General features: G+C 31.4%; 2 protein-coding genes and 1 long non-coding RNA gene across 3 annotated transcripts; 1 reads left to right on the top strand and 2 right to left on the bottom strand.

Annotated features, from left to right (window-relative positions):
* Positions 1 to 2,011: 2,011 nt before the first annotated feature.
* LOC134687148 (transcription initiation factor TFIID subunit 13-like) lies at positions 2,012 to 9,823 on the bottom strand. Its single transcript, XM_063547170.1, has 4 exons — positions 9,707 to 9,823; positions 5,750 to 5,816; positions 4,514 to 4,611; positions 2,012 to 2,425 (listed from the first exon to the last, which is right to left on the bottom strand). The coding sequence occupies exons 1-4, from the start codon at positions 9,734 to 9,736 to the stop codon at positions 2,249 to 2,251; spliced, it is 372 nt and encodes a 123-aa protein (XP_063403240.1). The 5' UTR covers positions 9,737 to 9,823; the 3' UTR covers positions 2,012 to 2,248.
* Positions 9,824 to 9,987: 164 nt separating this feature from the next.
* LOC134687149 (uncharacterized) lies at positions 9,988 to 13,215 on the top strand. The gene is made up of 3 exons (XR_010101741.1): positions 9,988 to 10,158; positions 11,937 to 12,036; positions 13,051 to 13,215. It is a non-coding gene; the product is annotated as an uncharacterized LOC134687149 (long non-coding RNA).
* A 1,828-nt stretch (positions 13,216 to 15,043) lies between these two features.
* On the bottom strand, positions 15,044 to 20,017 carry LOC134687152 (dnaJ homolog subfamily B member 13-like). Its single transcript, XM_063547175.1, has 7 exons — positions 19,835 to 20,017; positions 18,654 to 18,760; positions 18,082 to 18,243; positions 17,622 to 17,779; positions 16,737 to 16,869; positions 16,034 to 16,205; positions 15,044 to 15,490 (listed from the first exon to the last, which is right to left on the bottom strand). Exons 1-7 carry the CDS (start codon positions 19,900 to 19,902, stop codon positions 15,337 to 15,339), a joined length of 954 nt encoding a protein of 317 aa, XP_063403245.1. The 5' UTR covers positions 19,903 to 20,017; the 3' UTR covers positions 15,044 to 15,336.
* Between the last annotated feature and the right edge of the window lie 82 nt (positions 20,018 to 20,099).

Here is a 20,099-nt window from a genome sequence, read left to right on the forward strand (position 1 = left end):
AATGACATCTAGATCATGAAATATTTCCATACACCAAATATAGTTGACCTATTGCAAATAATTTTAAAAAAAAGACAAAACTCAAAAACTTAACTTTGACCACTAAACCATGAAAAAGAGGTCAAGGTCAGATGACACCTGTCAGCTAGACATGTACACCTTACAATCATTCCATACCCCAAATATAGTAGACCTATTGCATATAGTATAAGACAAACAGACCAAAACACAAAAACTTAACTATAACCACTGAACCATGAAAGGTCAAGGTCAGATGACACCTGCCAGTTGGACATGAACACATTACAGTCCTTCCATACACTGAATATACTAGACTTATTGCTTATAGTATCTGAGATATGGACTTGACCACCAAAACTAAACCTTGTTCACTGATTCATGAAACGAGGTCAAGGTCAAGTGAAAACTGTCTGATGAGCACAAGGACCTTGCAAGGTACGCACATACCAAATATAGTTATCCTATTACTTGTAATAAGAGAGAATTTAACATTACAAAATATTTTAACTTTTTTTTCAAGTAGTCACTGAACCATGAAAATGAGGTCAAGACATTGGACATTTGACTGACGGAAAGTTCTTAACATGAGAAATCTATATACAAAGTATGAAGCATCCAGGTCTTCCATCTTCTAAAATATAAAGCTTTTAAGAAGTGAGCTAACACCGCTGCCGCCATATCACAATCGCTATGTCCAGCTTTCTGCAACAAAAGTTGCAAGCTCGACAAAAAATGATTTTATTTCACAAAATTTACTTCTGAATACTATCTTATGGTCATAAACTAGCTGTCCAAGTTTGTTAGAAATCCAGGATAGTTTAAAAAGTTATAAAAATTTCAAAAACTTTAACCAGAGTGAATATTTATGGCAGTCATTGACGGAATGTAGGATCGCTATGTTTTGCTTTTTTGACAAAAGTCAAAGGCTCGACAAAAACAGCCCAAAACACAAAACTTAACTTTAACCACTGAACTATAAAAATGATCAGATGACATCTGCCACTTAGACATGTAAACCATACAATAATTCCATACACCGAATATAGTAGACCTTTTGCTTATAGTATCTGAGATATGGACTTTTTCATAACATAAGGTATCTATACACAAAGTATGAAGGATACAGATCTTCTACCTTCTGAAATATTAAGGTTTTAGGAAGTGAGCTTATGCAACCATCACTGTATCACTATCCCTATATAGAGCTTTCTGTAACAGAAGTTAAGGCTTAACAAAATTGAGAACCCAAAATTTCATCAAGATATATGCTGAGTATCTTTGGAGAGAATTAAGGCATACACCTCAAGTACGGGTAAACTAAACAGCCTCTGCAATATCTCTGGATTAAATTATTTAAAATAAAATACAAATTAAATAACTTAATAATCTCATTTAATTCAATATCATTTTCACATACTTCAAAATATTTAATAAACATTACTTTTCAATCAATAAAATTGTAATGTATTGGTGAAAAACAGATTAAAAAGATAAAAAAAAAAAAAATATATACACAACTTAGTGGTGACAGATTCAAAAGTTACATAGAAAATACAAAAGAAATTTTGTAAGTGGTGTATTTTTCCTTTTTGTTTGTATGATTTTTTTTTTGGAAGAAATATCCATACACCAAAGCATCTAAGACAGTGTTATCTATCTGGAAGATACTATATTGACAAGCTATTATTTGAACTTGGAATTATTTTTAATTATGGAATTTTCATTATTTCTTGTGCTTGAAATTTTTAATAAATTCCATGTTTATTTGGTATTACATGTATAATGTTTTGAGCTGTTCATAACACTTTCCATACAATGTATTTTGTATAGATAGTGTTGTGCGCGGCACAGATCATTCTTTTGAAAATGTACTATTTTCTTTTAATGGAAAGTGTTGTGCGCAGCACAGAACATTAAAGTACAAAATAAACATGGAATTTATTAAAAATTTCAAGCACAAGAAATTATGAAAATTCCATAATTAAAAACAATTCCAAGTCTAGATAATAGCCTGTTATATTATTTTCTATAATTAATGTCATGGATGTGACATTGTTATTAATAATAAATATCAATGTTGTGATACAACAACTTTCAAAACACATGATGATTGAAACAACAAATTCAAAACATGTGATGATTGAAACAACAAATTTAAAACACAAGATGATTGAAACAACAAATTCAAAACATGTGATGATTGAAACAACAAATTGTTATGTACTGATCATTTTGTTGTTGCGTATTTGATTTCATCAAAAGCTTTCCTAGCTTTCCTGAGTTCTTCATTCATTGTCAATAGTTCCTTCACTCTAGAATATTTTTTAGGATCTTTCCTGATCAGAAAAATAATGTCTTCTACACTTATTCTACCAGTTCTTCCTACTTCCATTGCTTTCTTTGTCTAAATATAAAAAAAGTGAATATACTAATGTTTTAAAGATAATCTATCCCCATCTTGTGTAAAATATGAACATATGATACTGTGGATTCATTATTATTCGTTGGATACCAATTTTCGTGGATTTCGTGGGTAAAGGTGAACCACGAAATTAAATGTTCAACGAATAACATATTTTCTAAAGGTTTGTATGCAGACTTTGCTAAAACCACGAAATTAAATATCAACAAACATGTAATTTTTCCTCTATCCACGAAAATTGGTACCCACCAAAATAAATGAATCCACAGTACATGTATGTGGTGCATATGATGTGTCAAAAAACAACAACCCAACAACATTTGACAAAAATACATCTAGAGACCAATAAATTGTTTCCACAAAAGCCAGGTATTTGTACAATATGCAAAGCTTAAGAAATGGCCCTAATGTATACTCTAGCTAGCTTTCACCTACAATTTCATAAGTGTGAAAGTACTTTTATTCGTGCCAATTTCGTGGGGTATCAATTTTCATGGTTTTCATGGATGACTTTATCCATGAATTTAAGTGTCCAACGAAATAAATAAAACAACCATTGTCCAAATCAAGACATTGAAAGATCCCCATGTTGGTTTGACTACTGATATGATCTTGGGAATATATTGAATAACGCTTATCTGAGAATATTTTAATATCAGACACAGGACTACCACAGCATGCAGGGTTATACCTATTTAATCTTTAATAACCTAAACTGTACAACTTTTGATCTTTTAATTCTTTAATTAAAATAGTTTTGATCGATGGAAGTCAGATTTCCGGTATTGATATGCTAGTATGATAAAGTGTTAATTTTATATCCATATAGGTCTGGCAGATATGGGAAATAATTTCATGCTGGGCTTGATTTTTATAAGAATTATTTGACAATTCAAGATACATTTATATCATTTGTTATGTTACTGTTCTCTTTAGGTGGCATGTTTATGGCCTAATTAACACCTTTGATGGTCTTTAATCTGTTGATCACTTTATCTTGGGTTAATAAGTGTTGTCACTACGATATAAATGGGTCAATGTTTTCTTTGCAATTTCCTTTAATCCAGACTATATGTAACCTTCGTTTCTAAAGGCTTCAATTTTTCAATTTAAAAAAAAACAAAACTAAAATCCACGAATTTAAAAACCCACAAACATAGAAATATTGCTCAAACCACGAAAATTGATACCCGCGAATTAAAGTACTTTCTCAGTATCATAAAAGAAATTTAAACTTGTAAGTTTTTTTTATAGTGGTTAAACATGGATAGCAGTGAATAGAATATATATTTTTATGAGATTTTATTACACCTGTTCAATGAAATTGGTTCATTCTAGGTAAAGATTTAGATAACCAGGGTACATAACACTACAGGGAGATAACTCTGTAAAAGCAGCTGAATGTTTTAACCACATTCTATTGTTAAGGACAAATAAGCAAAATTGGTGTTTGTCAAACTGCTATAAAGCCAATGAAATTTTATGATTAAGTGGGTGGTTCAAGTTTCTTGAAATATTCATTTTTTTGTCAATAGGTCAAAGTAAATATTTTGTATAAAATTTATGATAATTAATCAAGCCAAATTGATTTTAGTCCAGGTTTTTGGTACAACCTTAAGATATACTTAATATTGTATATTTAGAATAACTTGTGTGTATATTAACATGTAAATAGAATGTCATGGCTCATGCGGATGTTTTGCCTGTGTATTCTTTGCTTCTGTTTGTAACTTTTTGACTTCTTATTTTAATCTTTACACTGCATTAGTTTTTTTGGAAAATCATCTGTATTTTGATCCCTGCCTCCCCATAAACTGATGACTGTTTATCAATGCAACTTTGAGAAAATGTGGGTCCATTCGTCTGTTCGTTTCTTTCCTTAGTCTGTCTGTCCCACTTCAGGAAAAAGTTTTTGATCAGGGTAGTTTTGATGAAGATGAAGTCCAATCAACTTGAAACTAAGGGGTATTGCTGTACTGTGGACATATTCTTGTTATCTGATATTATGACCTATATTCAAATTTATATATAAATATGTCATAATATGTTTATAATTGTCCAAACACATACCATTTCAGTTAAGAATTCTATGACCAGATCTTCTAAAATATCCACAGATTCTGTATAGGGATTTCTGTCATCTCCAAAACCATACATCATGCAACGTACTGAAATATTAATATTTAAAATTGTTGGTCATATATGCATGAAAATAATGACTTTTTATGTATTGCTGAATGATAAAGAAATTATTTAAAAGTGTTTTCTCACCAATAGACTGAACAAGTGTTTTGTGAATTTGTGATACATTTTTCCATTCTTATTAAACATAGTATCATTTGTTGTTTTCTCAATCTAATGATCATTAGTGGTTTTTTGTTGTGTAGGTGAATTGCTGGCTGTGACAGTGTCAGAAAACTGTGGATTCATTTATTTTCAGGGGTTAAGGAAAACTTATATGTTCATGGATATTTAATTTCTTGATTTTGCCGAAGTCTGTATACAAGCTTATAGACAATTTTGTATTTGTTAAATGCTAAATTTCATGGTTCATCTGTATTCAGGAAATCCAGGAAAATTGGTATCCAACAAATAATAATGAATTCACAGTACCGTATAGCGGGTTATTTTCGCGGGTGTAAAATTTCGCGATTTTCATTGAACAAGGTATACGAAATATTTTGGCGGATTAAAAACTTATTAATACCTTTGTATGTACACCTTTGATTTGGCGGAATTTATTTTGGCGATTTAGTTCTGTCCGCGAAAATAAGCGAAAATTTGCACCCTGCGAAAATAACCCGCTATACGGTATTTGAATGATGATTGTCCTAAATAATGATCTTTCCAAATATACATGTATGTTGTACCGGTACTTGTAAATGTTAGGTATATGTGATATTAGTTTTTTCAGCTTGGTCTATTTATATGAAGTAAATTAAAAGCCTTTTCAACTGATTTTTTTAAGTTGTTCTGATTTTGTACTGTGGTACCACTGTCCCAGGCTAGGAGGACAGTTTGGAGTCAGCAAACAAATTTAACCCAACACAATCTGTATGTGCATGTCCCAAGGGAGAAGACTGTAATTACGTGATTTTTAATTGTTGCTGGACATCATTTTAGTTTTCTAGCTCCAATTGTTTTACATTTGTCATTTCAGGGCCTTTTATAGCTTTCTTAGTTTTCTATTATTGAAGATTATACAAAGTTGTTACCTTCTACATCATCTGGTTTCTTGTTCAAAGTTGCCTCATTGGCAATCTTACCACACCTTCTTATTTTAATATCTATATAAATATTACTAACATTCTTTAGAAAATATTTTCTTTCTTTTCTCCAGTGGTGTGTCGTCTTCTGCATCTTCATCATCAAACTGAAAAATACATAAAAGAATAATAATCACATGTGCACTGGTGTGAAGTAAAGAAATGTATCCTGGTCAAGATTTATGTACAGTATTGATAAATCTTTAAAAATAGGGAAAAAAATTCAGATCATGTTTATCAAGACTGCTAATGACTTCTTTAAACTTAATTGTATGGTGGTTTACTGATAAATGCTAAGTTTGGTAGTGGTTGATTGTGTGTGTGGTTTTTTTTTAAGGGTTTTTCAACTTTCTGTTCCAGGTGAGGTGAGGGTTGAGTGATCACTAATGCATTAAGCCAAGCCTTGTTATTTAAGTGCCTGTTTCAAGCCAGAAGCATGTAGACTTGTGCAGAGGCATGTGTTGGCTGCTGTCTGTCAATGCTAATGTATTGACTAAAATTATTATGATTAGCTGTCATTAGCAGATTATTTGTCTCCTTTGAAGAAATCAAAATGTTTCACTTTTTTCGGATTTTAATCACATAAAAGAAATTTAAAAGGGTGCAAGGCCTTTTTTCTGCTGTTGCCAGTGCACAACTGTCCCTATACAGTGAGAAACGGAACAGAACAGAACTAGTGCAAAGCAAAGTAAAACAAAGCATAGCAAAACAAAAAGAAACATGTATATAAAAAAAGATGTGGTATGATTGCCAATGAGACAGCTCCCCACAAGAGACAGGGGTTCATTTGGTACTGGAAGGTCCAGGACCTTTGACTCTCCAAACTGAAAGGTCCACAACATAAAATTCCAGGTCCTACTTTTAATTAAAATATGTCATAGCTTAGTAAGATACAAAATTAATGTGCTTTTGGTATAAGTTAGCTTATTTCATTGTCAGTTTCATGGTTGTTCATGATAAATGTAAATGTCTTGAATATTAAGAACTCAAGTAATTTTTTTTTCTGCATTGGGGAGGCTGTCACTGTGGATGGGTAATTAATTACTAATTATGTCATGATTATCTCAGGGCTCACACTACTTCAACTTAACTTTAAAAGTCCCCTAGAGCTTGTGTTGCTTTGCTTACATTGTATCATATCTAGTTTCACTATTTGTGAAAATAAAGTAAGAAACTTCCAGCTTTTACTTGCCCTTCATCATTGCAGAAATATGTTTACACTTTAAAAACATTTACATGCATTATCAACATTTATTACTGATAAAGAAAATTACTGTCACATAGTTTTGAATTTTTACATTAAAATGTCTTTGTCAAAAAGTAATTTTTAGTTTCTGTATAAAATATTTTCTGCTTTTTCTTTCTTTTCCATATATCTTTTGGTTTTCAATTCGAGTGATTATATTTCATAATCATAGATGTTTTTGTCCCCTGCCTGGAATTTTTTTAATATGTATTTGATTGCCAAAACCCAGATTTACCCTTATAGGTCTGGAATTGGATCTGGAATTGTATTTGTCAGCGATTTTCTGTATAAAGCTAGCGGTTGAACAATATGAACATCGCTGTCATGAATAATAAAGATGGAAATAAGTTTTGAGATCGTTTATTTGGAAATTTAAATAAAAAGGTTTGCAGAAGTAACTCTTATTTTCTTTCAAGTTAAAGGTCCGTTGGGTGAAGCTAGTAACCAAGATGAAAGTACAATTGCAAAAGTGAAAGGTCATGGACCTCGGACCACCACTTATTTGAACCCCAGAGAGACCAAAATAATACAGAAATTAACAACTATAGGTCATCATACAGCCTTCAACAATGCGCAAAGCCCATACCACATAGTCAGCTATAAAAAGCCCCAAAATGACAATGTAAAACAATTCAAACAAGAAAACTAATGGCCTAATTTATGTATATTAAGAAACAAAACACAAAGAAATGGAACTAAATCTGCATTTTGAGAAATGACCCATAAAAAACTTTCTTGACGAGATAGTGTAATATACATGTATGATGTGTACTTGTGCTTAACTGAAGATCATTGAGGGCAGTTAAGAGGGTCCTTTATATAGAAAAAGTCTAATATAAAAAAGAAGATGTGGTTTGATTGCCAATGAGACAAATGTCCACAAGAGACCAAGATGACACAGACATTAACATCTATAGGTCAACGTAAGGCCTTCAACAATGAGCAAAGCCCATACTGCATAGTCAGCCATAAAAGGCCCGATAAGAAAATGTAAAACAATTCAAACGAGAAAACTAACGGCTTTATTTATATAACAAATAAATGAAAAACAAATAAGTAACATATAAACAAACAACAACCTCTGAATTAAAGGCTCCTGACTTGGGACAGGCACATACATAAATAATGTGGCAGGGTTAAACAATAAGTATATAATATGCTTAAAAATCCTCAAAAATATATTTAGTGGCATGTTTATCTGTTTGGACAATTACGCCTCCCCTTTCCTTAAACCCTGGATCTATCTCTCAATTTTTTACAAACCCAAGAGAATGTGTGCATAACTACACGATTAAAAGTTAATTTCGAGGACAGAACATTACATTCTGGTCTTGGTGTTACTGATTACAGCACAAGAAAGAATGCTAATCAATAGTTCCGATTACTTTTTGTGAAGCAAATTTGTGCTATTTGACCAAAATTGAAAAAAGGAGAAAATACCAAAGTCTTGATAGATAAAAGGAAAATGCCACCAAAAAAGCATGAACATGCATGAGTCTCACGCTAAATTGGGTCTCATTGAGGTCTATTAAAGCGCGACACAGGATTGCCAATTTTTTTTTTAAGCGTGACACGTGAAAGTCAAATTATTGTGCCGTGAAAATGGAAAATGAAGTCTAGCGAGACACGGGAAATTACAAAAAATAAGAGTTGCTTACTTACCTAGTGTAAGCTGATATGGGAATCTGACAAAACAGTTAGGGGTCAAGTAGGATATACGGTACTGTAGTTCCATCGGAAGAAAATAGGAGTAAATTGGTTTAAATTAGAAGTAAATCGGTTTACATGTATATATATATATTTTGACATATTAACAGGTCGACAGGTCGACAATGAAAAGGTCGACAGGTCGACAGGTTGACAATGAAAAGGTCGACAAGTGTTAAAATCGACAGGTCTACAGCTTATACATAACGCTATTATCAATTGGTCAACGTCTTATTAACCTGTCGACCTGTCAACCTGTCGACTTGTCGACCTGTCAACCTGTTAACTATAATTTGTTTTTACATTTTTAACATTGTCAATCTGTTGACTTGTCAACCTGTCAACCAATTATTTGAACGATAACATTTTTAACATTGTCAACCTGTCGACTTGTCTACTTGTCAACCTGTCGACTTGTCAACCTGTCAACCACTTATTTCAACCATAACATTTTTAAAATTGTCAACCTGTCGACTTGTCAACCTGTCAACCACTTATTTCAACAATAACATTTTCAAAGTTGTCAACCTGTCGACTTGTCAACCTGTCTTTCACTCATTAATTTTACTAGAATGAAAAATTCAAACAGTTTTACCTTTATTACCCATGAATACATACGCGTAAGAATTTACGGCAAAAAAGCCGGAACTATAGTACCGTATATCCTACTTGAGCCACAGTTAGCAGGATCCGGGATCAGAACCGGGTTCAACCCCCTATTAGACCCCCGCTAAATGATTAAAGGTTGTTCTATAGTGCTTTGTATTTGTGGATGCTCTATAATGGTATCATGATATATTAGTATGCATAACTTTTTATTCTATCACATCAGTAAGGAGCCATCACTGGCATTGATCAGTAAAATTATATCATTGTATATATATGTAGTAACTTGCATTAGTCTTTATAAGTTATAGGTCTCTGCTCTTACAAACTGTATGTCAGTTTGATATATCAAATTAATAGTGGCTATTTGTATAAAAATGTGAAGAAATTTATCAGTTTCATTATATTTATAGTTAAATTGGAAAACAAAAACAACACCTGATCTTTTTCACTTTCAGCAGCTGCCATATTTTATCTATTGAATACACTTGCTTCACGTAAATGACCGGATTCTGGTCGGAGCACTGGTACATTTGTGAAAATGTGTGGTAACTGTTTATCAGTTTTCATTGGTTTAATTATCTTTTATCTAGGCCTTTTATTACAATAAATTGATAATAAATATATTGTTTTATTTTGATTTCATATTATATTTTTCAGACAAATCGAATATGGCCCGTTGTTGTATCTTAACCCTTATTTGGGGATTGGAGGAACTTTTGATAAACATCCGGTTCTTACAAAACACGTTGGTTTGTTCTGATTTTATAACCTTGATTCAATTTTTAATAATTTTACATCATAATGCCGAAAGAAGAAGAGAAAAAGACAGAGCAGAAATTAAAACCCTGTTGTGCTTGTCCAGAGACGAAAAAAGCTCGTGATGAATGGTGAGAGTTTGTATAGATAAAAGTAATATGATAAATTTATGTAACTTTATTTTTGGCCCATATATAATTATCAAAAAAGGGGAGAAAGATACTCATATATTGAAAATACACTGACAACGCCATGTCTAAAAATGAAAAAGACAAACAGACAGATAATAATACACAAGACGTAACATAGAAAACTGAACACTAAGCAACACAAATTTTAAACCCCACCAAAAATTGGGGGATGATCTCTGGTGCTGAGCGGAAGGGTAAGCAGATCCTGCTCCACATGTGACACCAATCATGTTGCTCATTTTTTACAAACCAGGTAAACCATAAATTGTCTAATTTGGTAGGACACATTCATGAAAAGGGAAGGGGATTGTAGTTACGATGTAAGGAACATATCCGATGAACGGCTATTCCATAACTGTCAACCAACTCCCTATGGCGTCCTTAAAATTTACGTAAGGATAATTTCAAATTCACTATTTTGAGCTCTTGGTTTAATACCTTCCTTGTAAGCAGCAACCAGGAAATAGAAGCCCATGAATATCCTATCAATTGGGAGATATATATACTCTTTACAGTGGTGGATTTAGAAATTTTCATAAGTGGGGGCCCACTGACTGCCTAAGAGGGGCCCACTTTAGTTACAGTTCAGTGATTCCCTGTATAAGCAACCAAATTTTTTACCAAAAAGGGGGGGGGGGGGGCCTAAATCCGCCTCTGCTTTATGCAGGTGCTGCTGGAATCTTGCTTCATAGAAATGGTAAGTTCACAATTGAAAAGCTGAAATCAGACTTTTGTCGTAAATTTTTGTTTTCAACCGACAAACATTGTCAATTCTAGATGTTAGTCCAGATATGAGCATGATGTCAGAGGCAGACCTAACTGTATCTGTTGTATCCTTTATCATGTTTATATTTAGATCAATGGGATAGATACGTTCAACATAGTCAACAAATTTTGAATTATTTAGTGGGAGAACATCATCTTTATAGGGAAAGTAAAGTTAATGGATATTGCTGATATTGCTAACTTTTTATCTTTCTTCATAAGAAATTCCATTATAGTTGAGGTTAGCCAAAAATCATGAAATACAGATGGCGTTTGACAAATATTTGAATATTGAATTTTTCATTCTGGCATTACTTGTGTTCACGACAATTGTTGAATAAACAATTCAACAATTGTTGAAAACACACCAATTATAGATTATTATATAAATGTATGTTCCATTGCATTGTAAAAAACTATTTATGTGCTAATTAGATAAAAACTTTTCCAAATAATATTCCATTTAACATGTAAAATATCTTCATATTCATATGCTGATACTGCTTAAAATAATGCACAAATCATTTTCATTTTTGTATTGATTTAAAATATTTGACATGAAAATGTCATGAATGTATGAATGTTACTCCAATATTAAACATACTTCACTTACCTTCATTGACCTTAATAGAACTGTCATTAAAGTTTTTTTTGTCATTTTTTGATAAGAATTGTGTAAAGTCACAATCTCCCTCCCATTGACTCAATGTTAAAAAAAAAAAAGGTAAAATAAAGAAAATCCCTACCACCATGTAACAACTCTAATTTTACAATGATGTACAAAATGTACACTGTAATAGGAAACAGACATATTATATTTTGTTTTGTCTGATGTTGTTTAATTTAATTAAATTATTAATCATAATGCAACATGCCCCCATAAGAAGCATATCTTGTTTGTTTATGTTGTTGTTAAAAATGTAAAGGTATAAATCATTTTCTTATGTTTTCAGCGTCATTGAAAAAGGAGAAGAAAACTGTAAATCTTTAATAGAAGCTCACAAGGAATGTATGAGAAAACTGGGATTTAAAATTTGACAGTTATTGTATACTGTAAGTTTAACCAAGAACAGCAATCAATTTTTTTTACAAAATTAATTGAAGATATGATACGAGCTTTGTCAGATAGAAATTGACCTAATGCATGTGTACTTAATAACTTATATAATTACATTTATTAGCTCTTGATTTTGGAACATTCATATACGAACTACAGAACTTCAATGAAATAAAAGATGAAGTTTGATAGTTTGATCCGTTAAGCATGTTTAGGAGCATTTGATTAACAATTCAACTAAAAACTTTCCGTTGAAATTTTTTTCTGAACCCAAATAGGTTAACAGAGGTATTGAGGTAGATTTGCATTTCTATCCAACGCAATAATGCGTAAGGGAGAGAGAGAAAAAAACGAATCACATTTAATATGTCTCCATGAGCATTCTTTGTTGGATTGAAATACAAAACTTATTAAGACATACTTTTAAATAAAGCAAGTTGAAATAAAAAATTGTGTATGCCTATTGGTTGTTTCTTTAATTGGTTGTTGCTTGCTTAATGTCTAGTGGCAAATATTTCATGTATACTTATTGAATACTTTGACTGCATTTTTCATGACTGTTACTTCTGTAATTCATTGTTAATGTATTATTTGGTGTTCTCTTCATGAATGCAAGTTACAACATATAAATACGCTCTAGTTCATAGAGTTACAAATCTAAAAAAAATACAAATTATTGCCAATGAGACAAATATCCATCAAAGTTGAAATAAAGTAGATGAAAGTAATTATAGGCAACAGTGTGGCCTTCAACAATGAGAAGAAAACATAGGTTATAGTGAGCCATAAAAGGCCTGACATAAAAAATATTAAACAATTTAATTGAGAAAACTAACAGCCAAATCTATAACACAAAAAACAAATATGATAGACATGAACAAACAACATCCACTGAACTGCAGGCTCCTGACTTTTAAGAATGTGGTATAGTTAAACATGTTTGTTAAATAGCATGTAATTTTTAAATTAAATATCTGTTTTAATAAATAACTAAACTTTTTTATTTTCAGACACAATATGAATGCAGCATGTGATTTGGAAGCCTTTGTAAATCCTGGAGTGAAAAAGATGAGTGTATGCATGAACCTTTTGTTAGCAAATCGTGAACATATTGTACAAATGTACATAGATTTCATTGTTATTTATAAAGATCTTTTTTCATAAAAGAAAATGAGGTTTTGTTTTTTGTCATATATAACTTTTAGATAAAAAAAAAAAACAGAAAAAAACCACTTCACTAGAATCATCAAATATGAAAGATTGAAAAAAAAAATGGTGACACGAATACACATTAATGTCTATAAAACCAACCAAATTACTGAAAAATATAAAAGTACAAATACATTTGTGTACTACACAAAAACTAAGAAGTATCTCAAACGTTTTAAAATATACAAATGAGTGACCTGATTTGCTCTAGAAATTACCTGTAAGCAGTTAATTTCTGCATCTACTAGTAACACCAAAAGTCCAATTGGCAGAATACAGCCAAGCCACCATATATTTTGTATGTACATGTGTATTTTCTGCATCTCACAGCACCGCCATGGGTTATGGTGGGAAGGAGGAAGATTTTGATTCAGCATTATCTAATCAGATGACAATAAGAATACTATACTTTGGAAATGACATAGTTCTTAAATTCAGTCACAAACTCAGGTTGTAGCAGGTGTGATCTAGTTTATTTATGAGATTTCAGGAAATCCTGCATACAAAAATTCCATCAAAATTTAAAAGGCAAAAACCTATCCTGTTGCAATTTCACAAATATAAAAAAAACCTTTAAATTTCATGTACACCAAAAAAGAAAAAAGGTGATAATAAATCAACCTAAGACAATTACAGATTGTTCACATGTAACAAAGATATAATACTAGATCATACTTACTCATGTTACTGGTTGGCAAATGCAATACAAGGTGTTCCTTAATAGTTGGTATAAGTTATATGAAAATAAGGAGATATGTGGTATGATTGTTAATGAGACAACTATCTATCTTAGCATACATGATATTTGATTCTTTTGTTGAGCCTGTGACTTTTGTCGCAAATAGGTCAACATAGGGATAGTGATTCAGCCATGGCATTATCTAACATCATAAAAGCTTTATATTTCATGGAACAGAGAACATGATTAAGTTTTGGTGGTCAAGTCTATAGCTCAGATGCTATAAGCAATAGGTCTAGTATATTCGATGTATGGAAGGACTATAAGGTGAACATATCCAACTGGCAGGTGTCATCTGACCTTGACCTCATTTTCATGGTTCAGTGGTCAAAATTAAGTTTTTCAGTTAGTCTTTTTCTCATACTATATGAAATAGGTTAACTATATTTGATGTATGGAAACTTTTATGATGTATGTCAGTCAGGCAGTTTTTATTTGACCATGACCTCATTTTCATGGTTCATTGCTCAGTGTGTGTTTTGGTCTGTTTTTCTTGAACTATAAGCAAAAGGTCAACTATATTTGTTGTATTGAAGAATTGTTAGCTGTACATGTCTGTCTGGCATGGTTCATCTGACCTTGACCGCATTTTCATGGTTCATTGGTCAATGTTTAGTTTTCTTGGTTAATGTTTAGTTTATGTGACAGTTGTATATATTTAGGACTATCAACATATTATCAATGATAAGTAAAGAAGGGGAGACATTTCAATGTGTGCACTCTTGTCCAGAATTAATGTCATATATTCTTCTAGGTGGCATTGGTCTTATGTCCACATACAGGATATTTGATTATTTACCTGTATGATTGAGGAGCCTCCGTGGCAGAGTGGTCTAAGTAGTTACTACTGCAACCACTAGCCAGTCAAGAGTGAGGTTGTGAGTTTTGTACCCCCTAGTGCAGGTACATTGACGCCATTCTTAATTGACTAGGATTGTCAGTTTTCCTATCACAGGTTGGTGGTTTTCTCTGAGCACTCTGGCTTCCTCCACCATCATTCATAGCATTTATTGACAAGTTAAATATAGACCACAAATAAATCAATAAAAAACGACTATAAATGACATTTAATATACTTAAATCACTATATACAAACATGAAATATCACAGTATACATGTATAACAATAAGATAAAATAAATTTAGTATGTTTTTTTTTCTCAAAAATGTTTTGATAAAAAAGGTACTGTATCAAAAGTAATAAGTTCTTCTTAGTTTAAAAATTGTAAGCAATGTCAAAATCTTTTGTACTAGACAATAAATAATTTAAAACAATTCTAAAAATTTTGACAGGAAGTAGATTTTCCTCAAAATTATAATTTTACAAATGCATGATGGTAGTTTTTAGATCACTGTAATAATGCTCTTTTGATCAAGTCTTTTCTCTCAGGTGACAGAGAGGTTGGAAATTCAATTTCAAATTCTATGACAAGATCTCCTTTCTTTGATGGGTCTTGTGATATTGGCATACCCTCTCCAGGAACTATTTTTGTGTAGCCAGGTCTGAAAAAAAAATAACAAATTTATTTGAAGATATTGAAAAAGCAATACCACAGTTACAGCAGGAAAAAATGTGTGTGCAATATAAGCAAAAATAGCATTGAAATACATTTTTGAGGTTTATGTATTTTAAAGTGATACATTATATTTTATTGCAGTTATGATTTAAGCAAATACAATTACTGGAAAAAGTTCTAAACTTTTTCAGTGAAATTATTTTAAAAATCTAACATCTCTGAAGTTCTGAACGTAAGCCACATCTACCAATATGTGTTTTGGTTTAGCCATGTTTCCTAGACTAGTAAATTTTGGCAAAACTTTGTTTAAAAACATAAGAATATCTGAATATTTGTCCTCATACTAGTAGTTTTTTTTTATTTTGGTGAGACTGTTTACTAGTTTGAAAGTAGATAGCTGTAGATGTGCTTTTACACAGTGACAGAAAACATATTGCCATCATTGGCTTCCATGTAGTACATAAACTTCAAATATATAATACATTTGAAATCTGTGTTTTTACTTGTGTTTTTTTAAACAATAACTTACTTTATGATATCATTGATTGGGATGTTTAATATTCGGTCATCCAGTGTGACTATTTCTACTGTGCAGTTTGTTAGAGCTTTTCCCAGAGGAACTTTGGCAGTGTGCACAAGGTTGATACCATTCCTTCTGAATCGTGGATGTGGTTTGTCTTTCAGGATAAACACAATATCAGCTGAAGAAAGTTTTGTTAAAATTTCATTTGTTTTACTTAAGGAATAATACTTTATTTGTGATATAGAAACATCTTCAATGTGTGAAACTGTTATTTCTTGAAAATAGCTTCTTAATGTAGCAATAATGGCTTGACTGATTGTATTTAAACATTAGTAAAGAGAAAAATATGTCATTGTGTTACCTTAAATATTATTAAAAGAGTTTTCATTTACTGCAACAATACATAATTTTTATCCAACCTCTCAAAGATGACATACTATTTTAATTTGAGCAAGGAATGTTCAGCATAATTTAAGATGACAAAACCAATTATATACAGCTCAGTGTGAACTCTATATTAATCTGAGATAAAAGTCACTAGTTGATCAAGTTGTATTACTAGGAAAAAATCTTCCAATACACTAACAATTATTAAAATAACCTTAAAAGAAATGAAATTAAACTAGTTACAAGAAATGAGTTCCATATTTATATTTTCAGTTGGTAAATAAGTCTAGAATCTAATGCTGATGTAACCCCTGTAACAAACCTGGTATATTATTTGGTCCCTGGTCTCCTTCCTCGGTAAATGTTATTCTGGTTCCTGGTTTCCATCCCTTTTTTACTGTGATGGTTAAAATTTTGTCTCTTACACTGGAGGTGTGGCCATCCTCATTCATAACCTAAGAAAAATCATATTAAATTGATTAAGTTGCCAAAACTAATGACATAATGTTTAATTGTCTAAGCAAGAGTTTTTAAACTATTTTAATGTTAACATTATTAACAAGTTTAATTACTTCTTTGTTGGTAAAACTGTATATGAAAAGTTGTTATTGATTGTTTAATATTTAATTAAATTTATCAGAATAATTTGTTTATTACAAAATTCAATTAATTGACTGGAATGGTGACAAAAATGTTTTTATCAAACAATTATAATTCTCACTAAGGATTTTTGAAGGCGAGTCCAAGGACTCGTCATTTTTGTCCATGGTGAGTCCCAACAGTAAGAAGATATTTTATTGCAATATGATTTATAATTGTAAGGTGCCATGACCTATAAGAGCAATGAAATGACATTAAATTCAGATTTCTTTTATTCTTTTGCTATAAAATGTGATGATATGACAGTGTTCTGTTTATACAGAATATTACAATTTCGATGCATCTTTGGACTCACCGGTTTTGACAGACAGATTTTCATGAGTCCTGGACTCATGGACTCGCTTCGTGAGAACCTTGTGTTAAAAATGCTAAATACTAAATTTCATTTGTTGAAAAACATAGACCAGAAGTTTAATTAGTGATAGTGAAATGCAGACAACAAAGGTGAATTACATAAAATGTCAGCAGAATTTTAATAGATTCTTAAAATGCAACTCAAATAATTTAATTACTGAATTTGATGAGTTTTATTATGTTTTTTATTTACCCTTCTAGAAATTTTCATCTTTTTGGTGCAACCATGAAATACTTCTTCCAATGACAAGAAAAGTTCTCTTTCAATTGGTGAATCTTGTTTCTTGTGTCCTCTGCCTTGTAAACCACCAAATCCCATGCTTAAATCTCCATCAACTCTATCATAAAATTCTACAAAAAGTAATAAAAAAATGCAGACTAGATATATCATTATTATTAACCAGGTAAATGGTCTGTTATGTTATGGTTTATCATGATGGTTAGTGAGTAACATCTGCAATTTTATGTAAGTTTATTTAATTTTCTGTTTTGGACACAAATCTAATGGACCTGAGATGAAATTGGCCTTTAAAGAAGAAAAGATTTAGGTCATTTCTCTGATTTATGTTTTTTTGGTGGTTTTTGTTTTATATATTGAGAGATAGGATAAAGTTGTCCTTCTTTTTTAAGCCTTTATTTTAAATCTTTAATACCTTGAAATGGATTATCACCACCAAAGAATTCTCTGAAGACCTTTTCTGAATTTCCATGGAATGTGTAACCTTGGGTCCAAGCACCTGCCTCACCACTTCCATGCGGAACACCATTCTTTAGGCCTTCTTCTCCAAACTGATCATACACTGCCCGCTTTCTTGCTGAAAAAAGGATGATTTTGAAAGATTAATTTTACTTCATGTATTAACAAATTTCATACATCATATAACACAGAAAACTCTTCTTAAGATCATCTTTTAGCAAACTTTATATATAAATGCATGTTCATCTTTAATCAAACTGTCTTCTGAAAGTTCATGGATTATTGAATAGATTCAGTACAAGGTTGTTTACAAAAAATAAAGAATTAACAATTAAAGTCTTTATACCAGTATGAAAAAATGTCATAAAAAACATGAAATTGGTTCCACAGTAAATATATATAATTCTGGAAATTTCCTAAAAAATCTCACTTTAAAGCTGTTTTTTTAAGTTGACACTTTGTGATGATTTTATTGTCTAGGCCTTATCAAATGCAAATACAAAAGTTTTTCTTCACTTTTCTACTTACGATCACTTAAAATGTCATAAGCCTCAGCACATTGTTTGAATTTGTCTTGAGCATTTTGATCACCATCATTTCTGTCAGGATGAAATTTCAATGCTAATTTTCTGTAGCTGCAAAAGAGAAAAAATAAAAATATCAGTAAAGTTTCATTCTCAAAGGATACAATTATTGTACAAAAATAAATTTGAAGCAAATGAAGACACTTTAAATCTGAGCAGGCGCACACCACTCAAGTAATTTTATAAGATTTAACCAAAATTATATACAGCAAGTATGTAGGCATAATAGGAAATAATAAAGAAAAATAAATATAGAAAGGGGGTACTCATTTGTACTTTTTTTCATCTGGCCTGAACCAGTTTAGGGATACATATTTTAGATGAATCTGTCATGTGACTTCCATCCCTCAGTTATACGGGAATCAAGATAATGTGCTTATAGAGTATAAATTAATTCTATATTACCCTACAATACAGAATGACGATTATGAAAGTGCTTGAAACTTTTGTAAAAAACCAGGGATATGGGCACACCTTCTATCTTTTTCAGTGAAAGGCCTGATACCAGAAATGATGACTGATTCATGTAGGCCATGGTGGGTCCTATATCCAGGAAAATAATCATTGACATTATACGACTTACTTGGCAAATGGAAGACTGAACAGACTCAAAATGAATGTTCAGTGGATAGTTGTAGATACCCATTCTCTAATAGGGCTCTTCACGGATAGTTTGGCCATATTGGATAGGGGGCAAAAATACGGGAAATCATCGTAGAAACAGAGCAGTTGCTTGGAAACACACATAGGATTTCCCATACTTTCATACTATTTCCACCTCTTTCTAAAAGTTCTGCCCCTATCCAACATGGCTGAACAAACCGTGAAGAGCCCTATTTAAAAAAAAACCAACATAACTGATTGAAAGTGAAATATGGGACTGAACATATATATTAAACATATCTAACATGTGTGCCGATTTAACCAGGTGCCAAATTGACTAGGTGTCGATTTCACTATACCCAGTGCTGATTTTACCAAGTGCTGATTTTACCAAGTGCCGATTTGACTAGAATTCTTGAAATAACATAACTTGTTATTTAAAAAAATGTCATAAAAAATGTGAGTTCTTATGAATTTGGAACATTAGGTTTGATTCTGTAATTTAAAACATCAATTCCTTACTGTTTCTTAATGTCTGCATCTGTTGCACTTCTTGTTAATTGCAAAATATTGTAGTAATCGACTCCCATCGTTTATTTTTGTTTTGAAACGACTGTAAGATTGGGTCGTTTACTAATGATGGCGTGGTTGCTATGCGATGTATAGCTAGTTTATTTGACGGTATTTTCGTACTGAATTAATGTCAGATTTTGTTTTAATTGATTATTCGATACATCGAATAAAATATAATAGCTTCACAAAAAAACATAATTGTTTTAATTCTAAT

This window comes from Mytilus trossulus, chromosome 10 (genome assembly GCF_036588685.1).
Source record: "Mytilus trossulus isolate FHL-02 chromosome 10, PNRI_Mtr1.1.1.hap1, whole genome shotgun sequence".
NCBI classification, from domain to species: domain Eukaryota; kingdom Metazoa; phylum Mollusca; class Bivalvia; order Mytilida; family Mytilidae; genus Mytilus; species Mytilus trossulus.

Coding starts and splice junctions, on each gene's coding strand:
- LOC134687148 (XM_063547170.1), bottom strand. CDS start 9,736: ATGGCAGCTGCTGAAAGTGAAAAAGATCAG. Junction 5,817..9,706: donor CTGAAAGTGAAAAAGATCAG/GTGTTGTTTTTG, acceptor TGTATTTTTCAG/TTTGATGATGAAGATGCAGA. Junction 2,426..4,513: donor TAGAATTCTTAACTGAAATG/GTATGTGTTTGG, acceptor TTTTATATTTAG/ACAAAGAAAGCAATGGAAGT.
- LOC134687152 (XM_063547175.1), bottom strand. CDS start 19,902: ATGGGAGTCGATTACTACAATATTTTGCAATTAACAAGAAGTGCAACA. Junction 16,206..16,736: donor GGGACCAAATAATATACCAG/GTTTGTTACAGG, acceptor AACTTTCTTCAG/CTGATATTGTGTTTATCCTG. Junction 15,491..16,033: donor CCAATCAATGATATCATAAA/GTAAGTTATTGT, acceptor TTTTTTTTTCAG/ACCTGGCTACACAAAAATAG.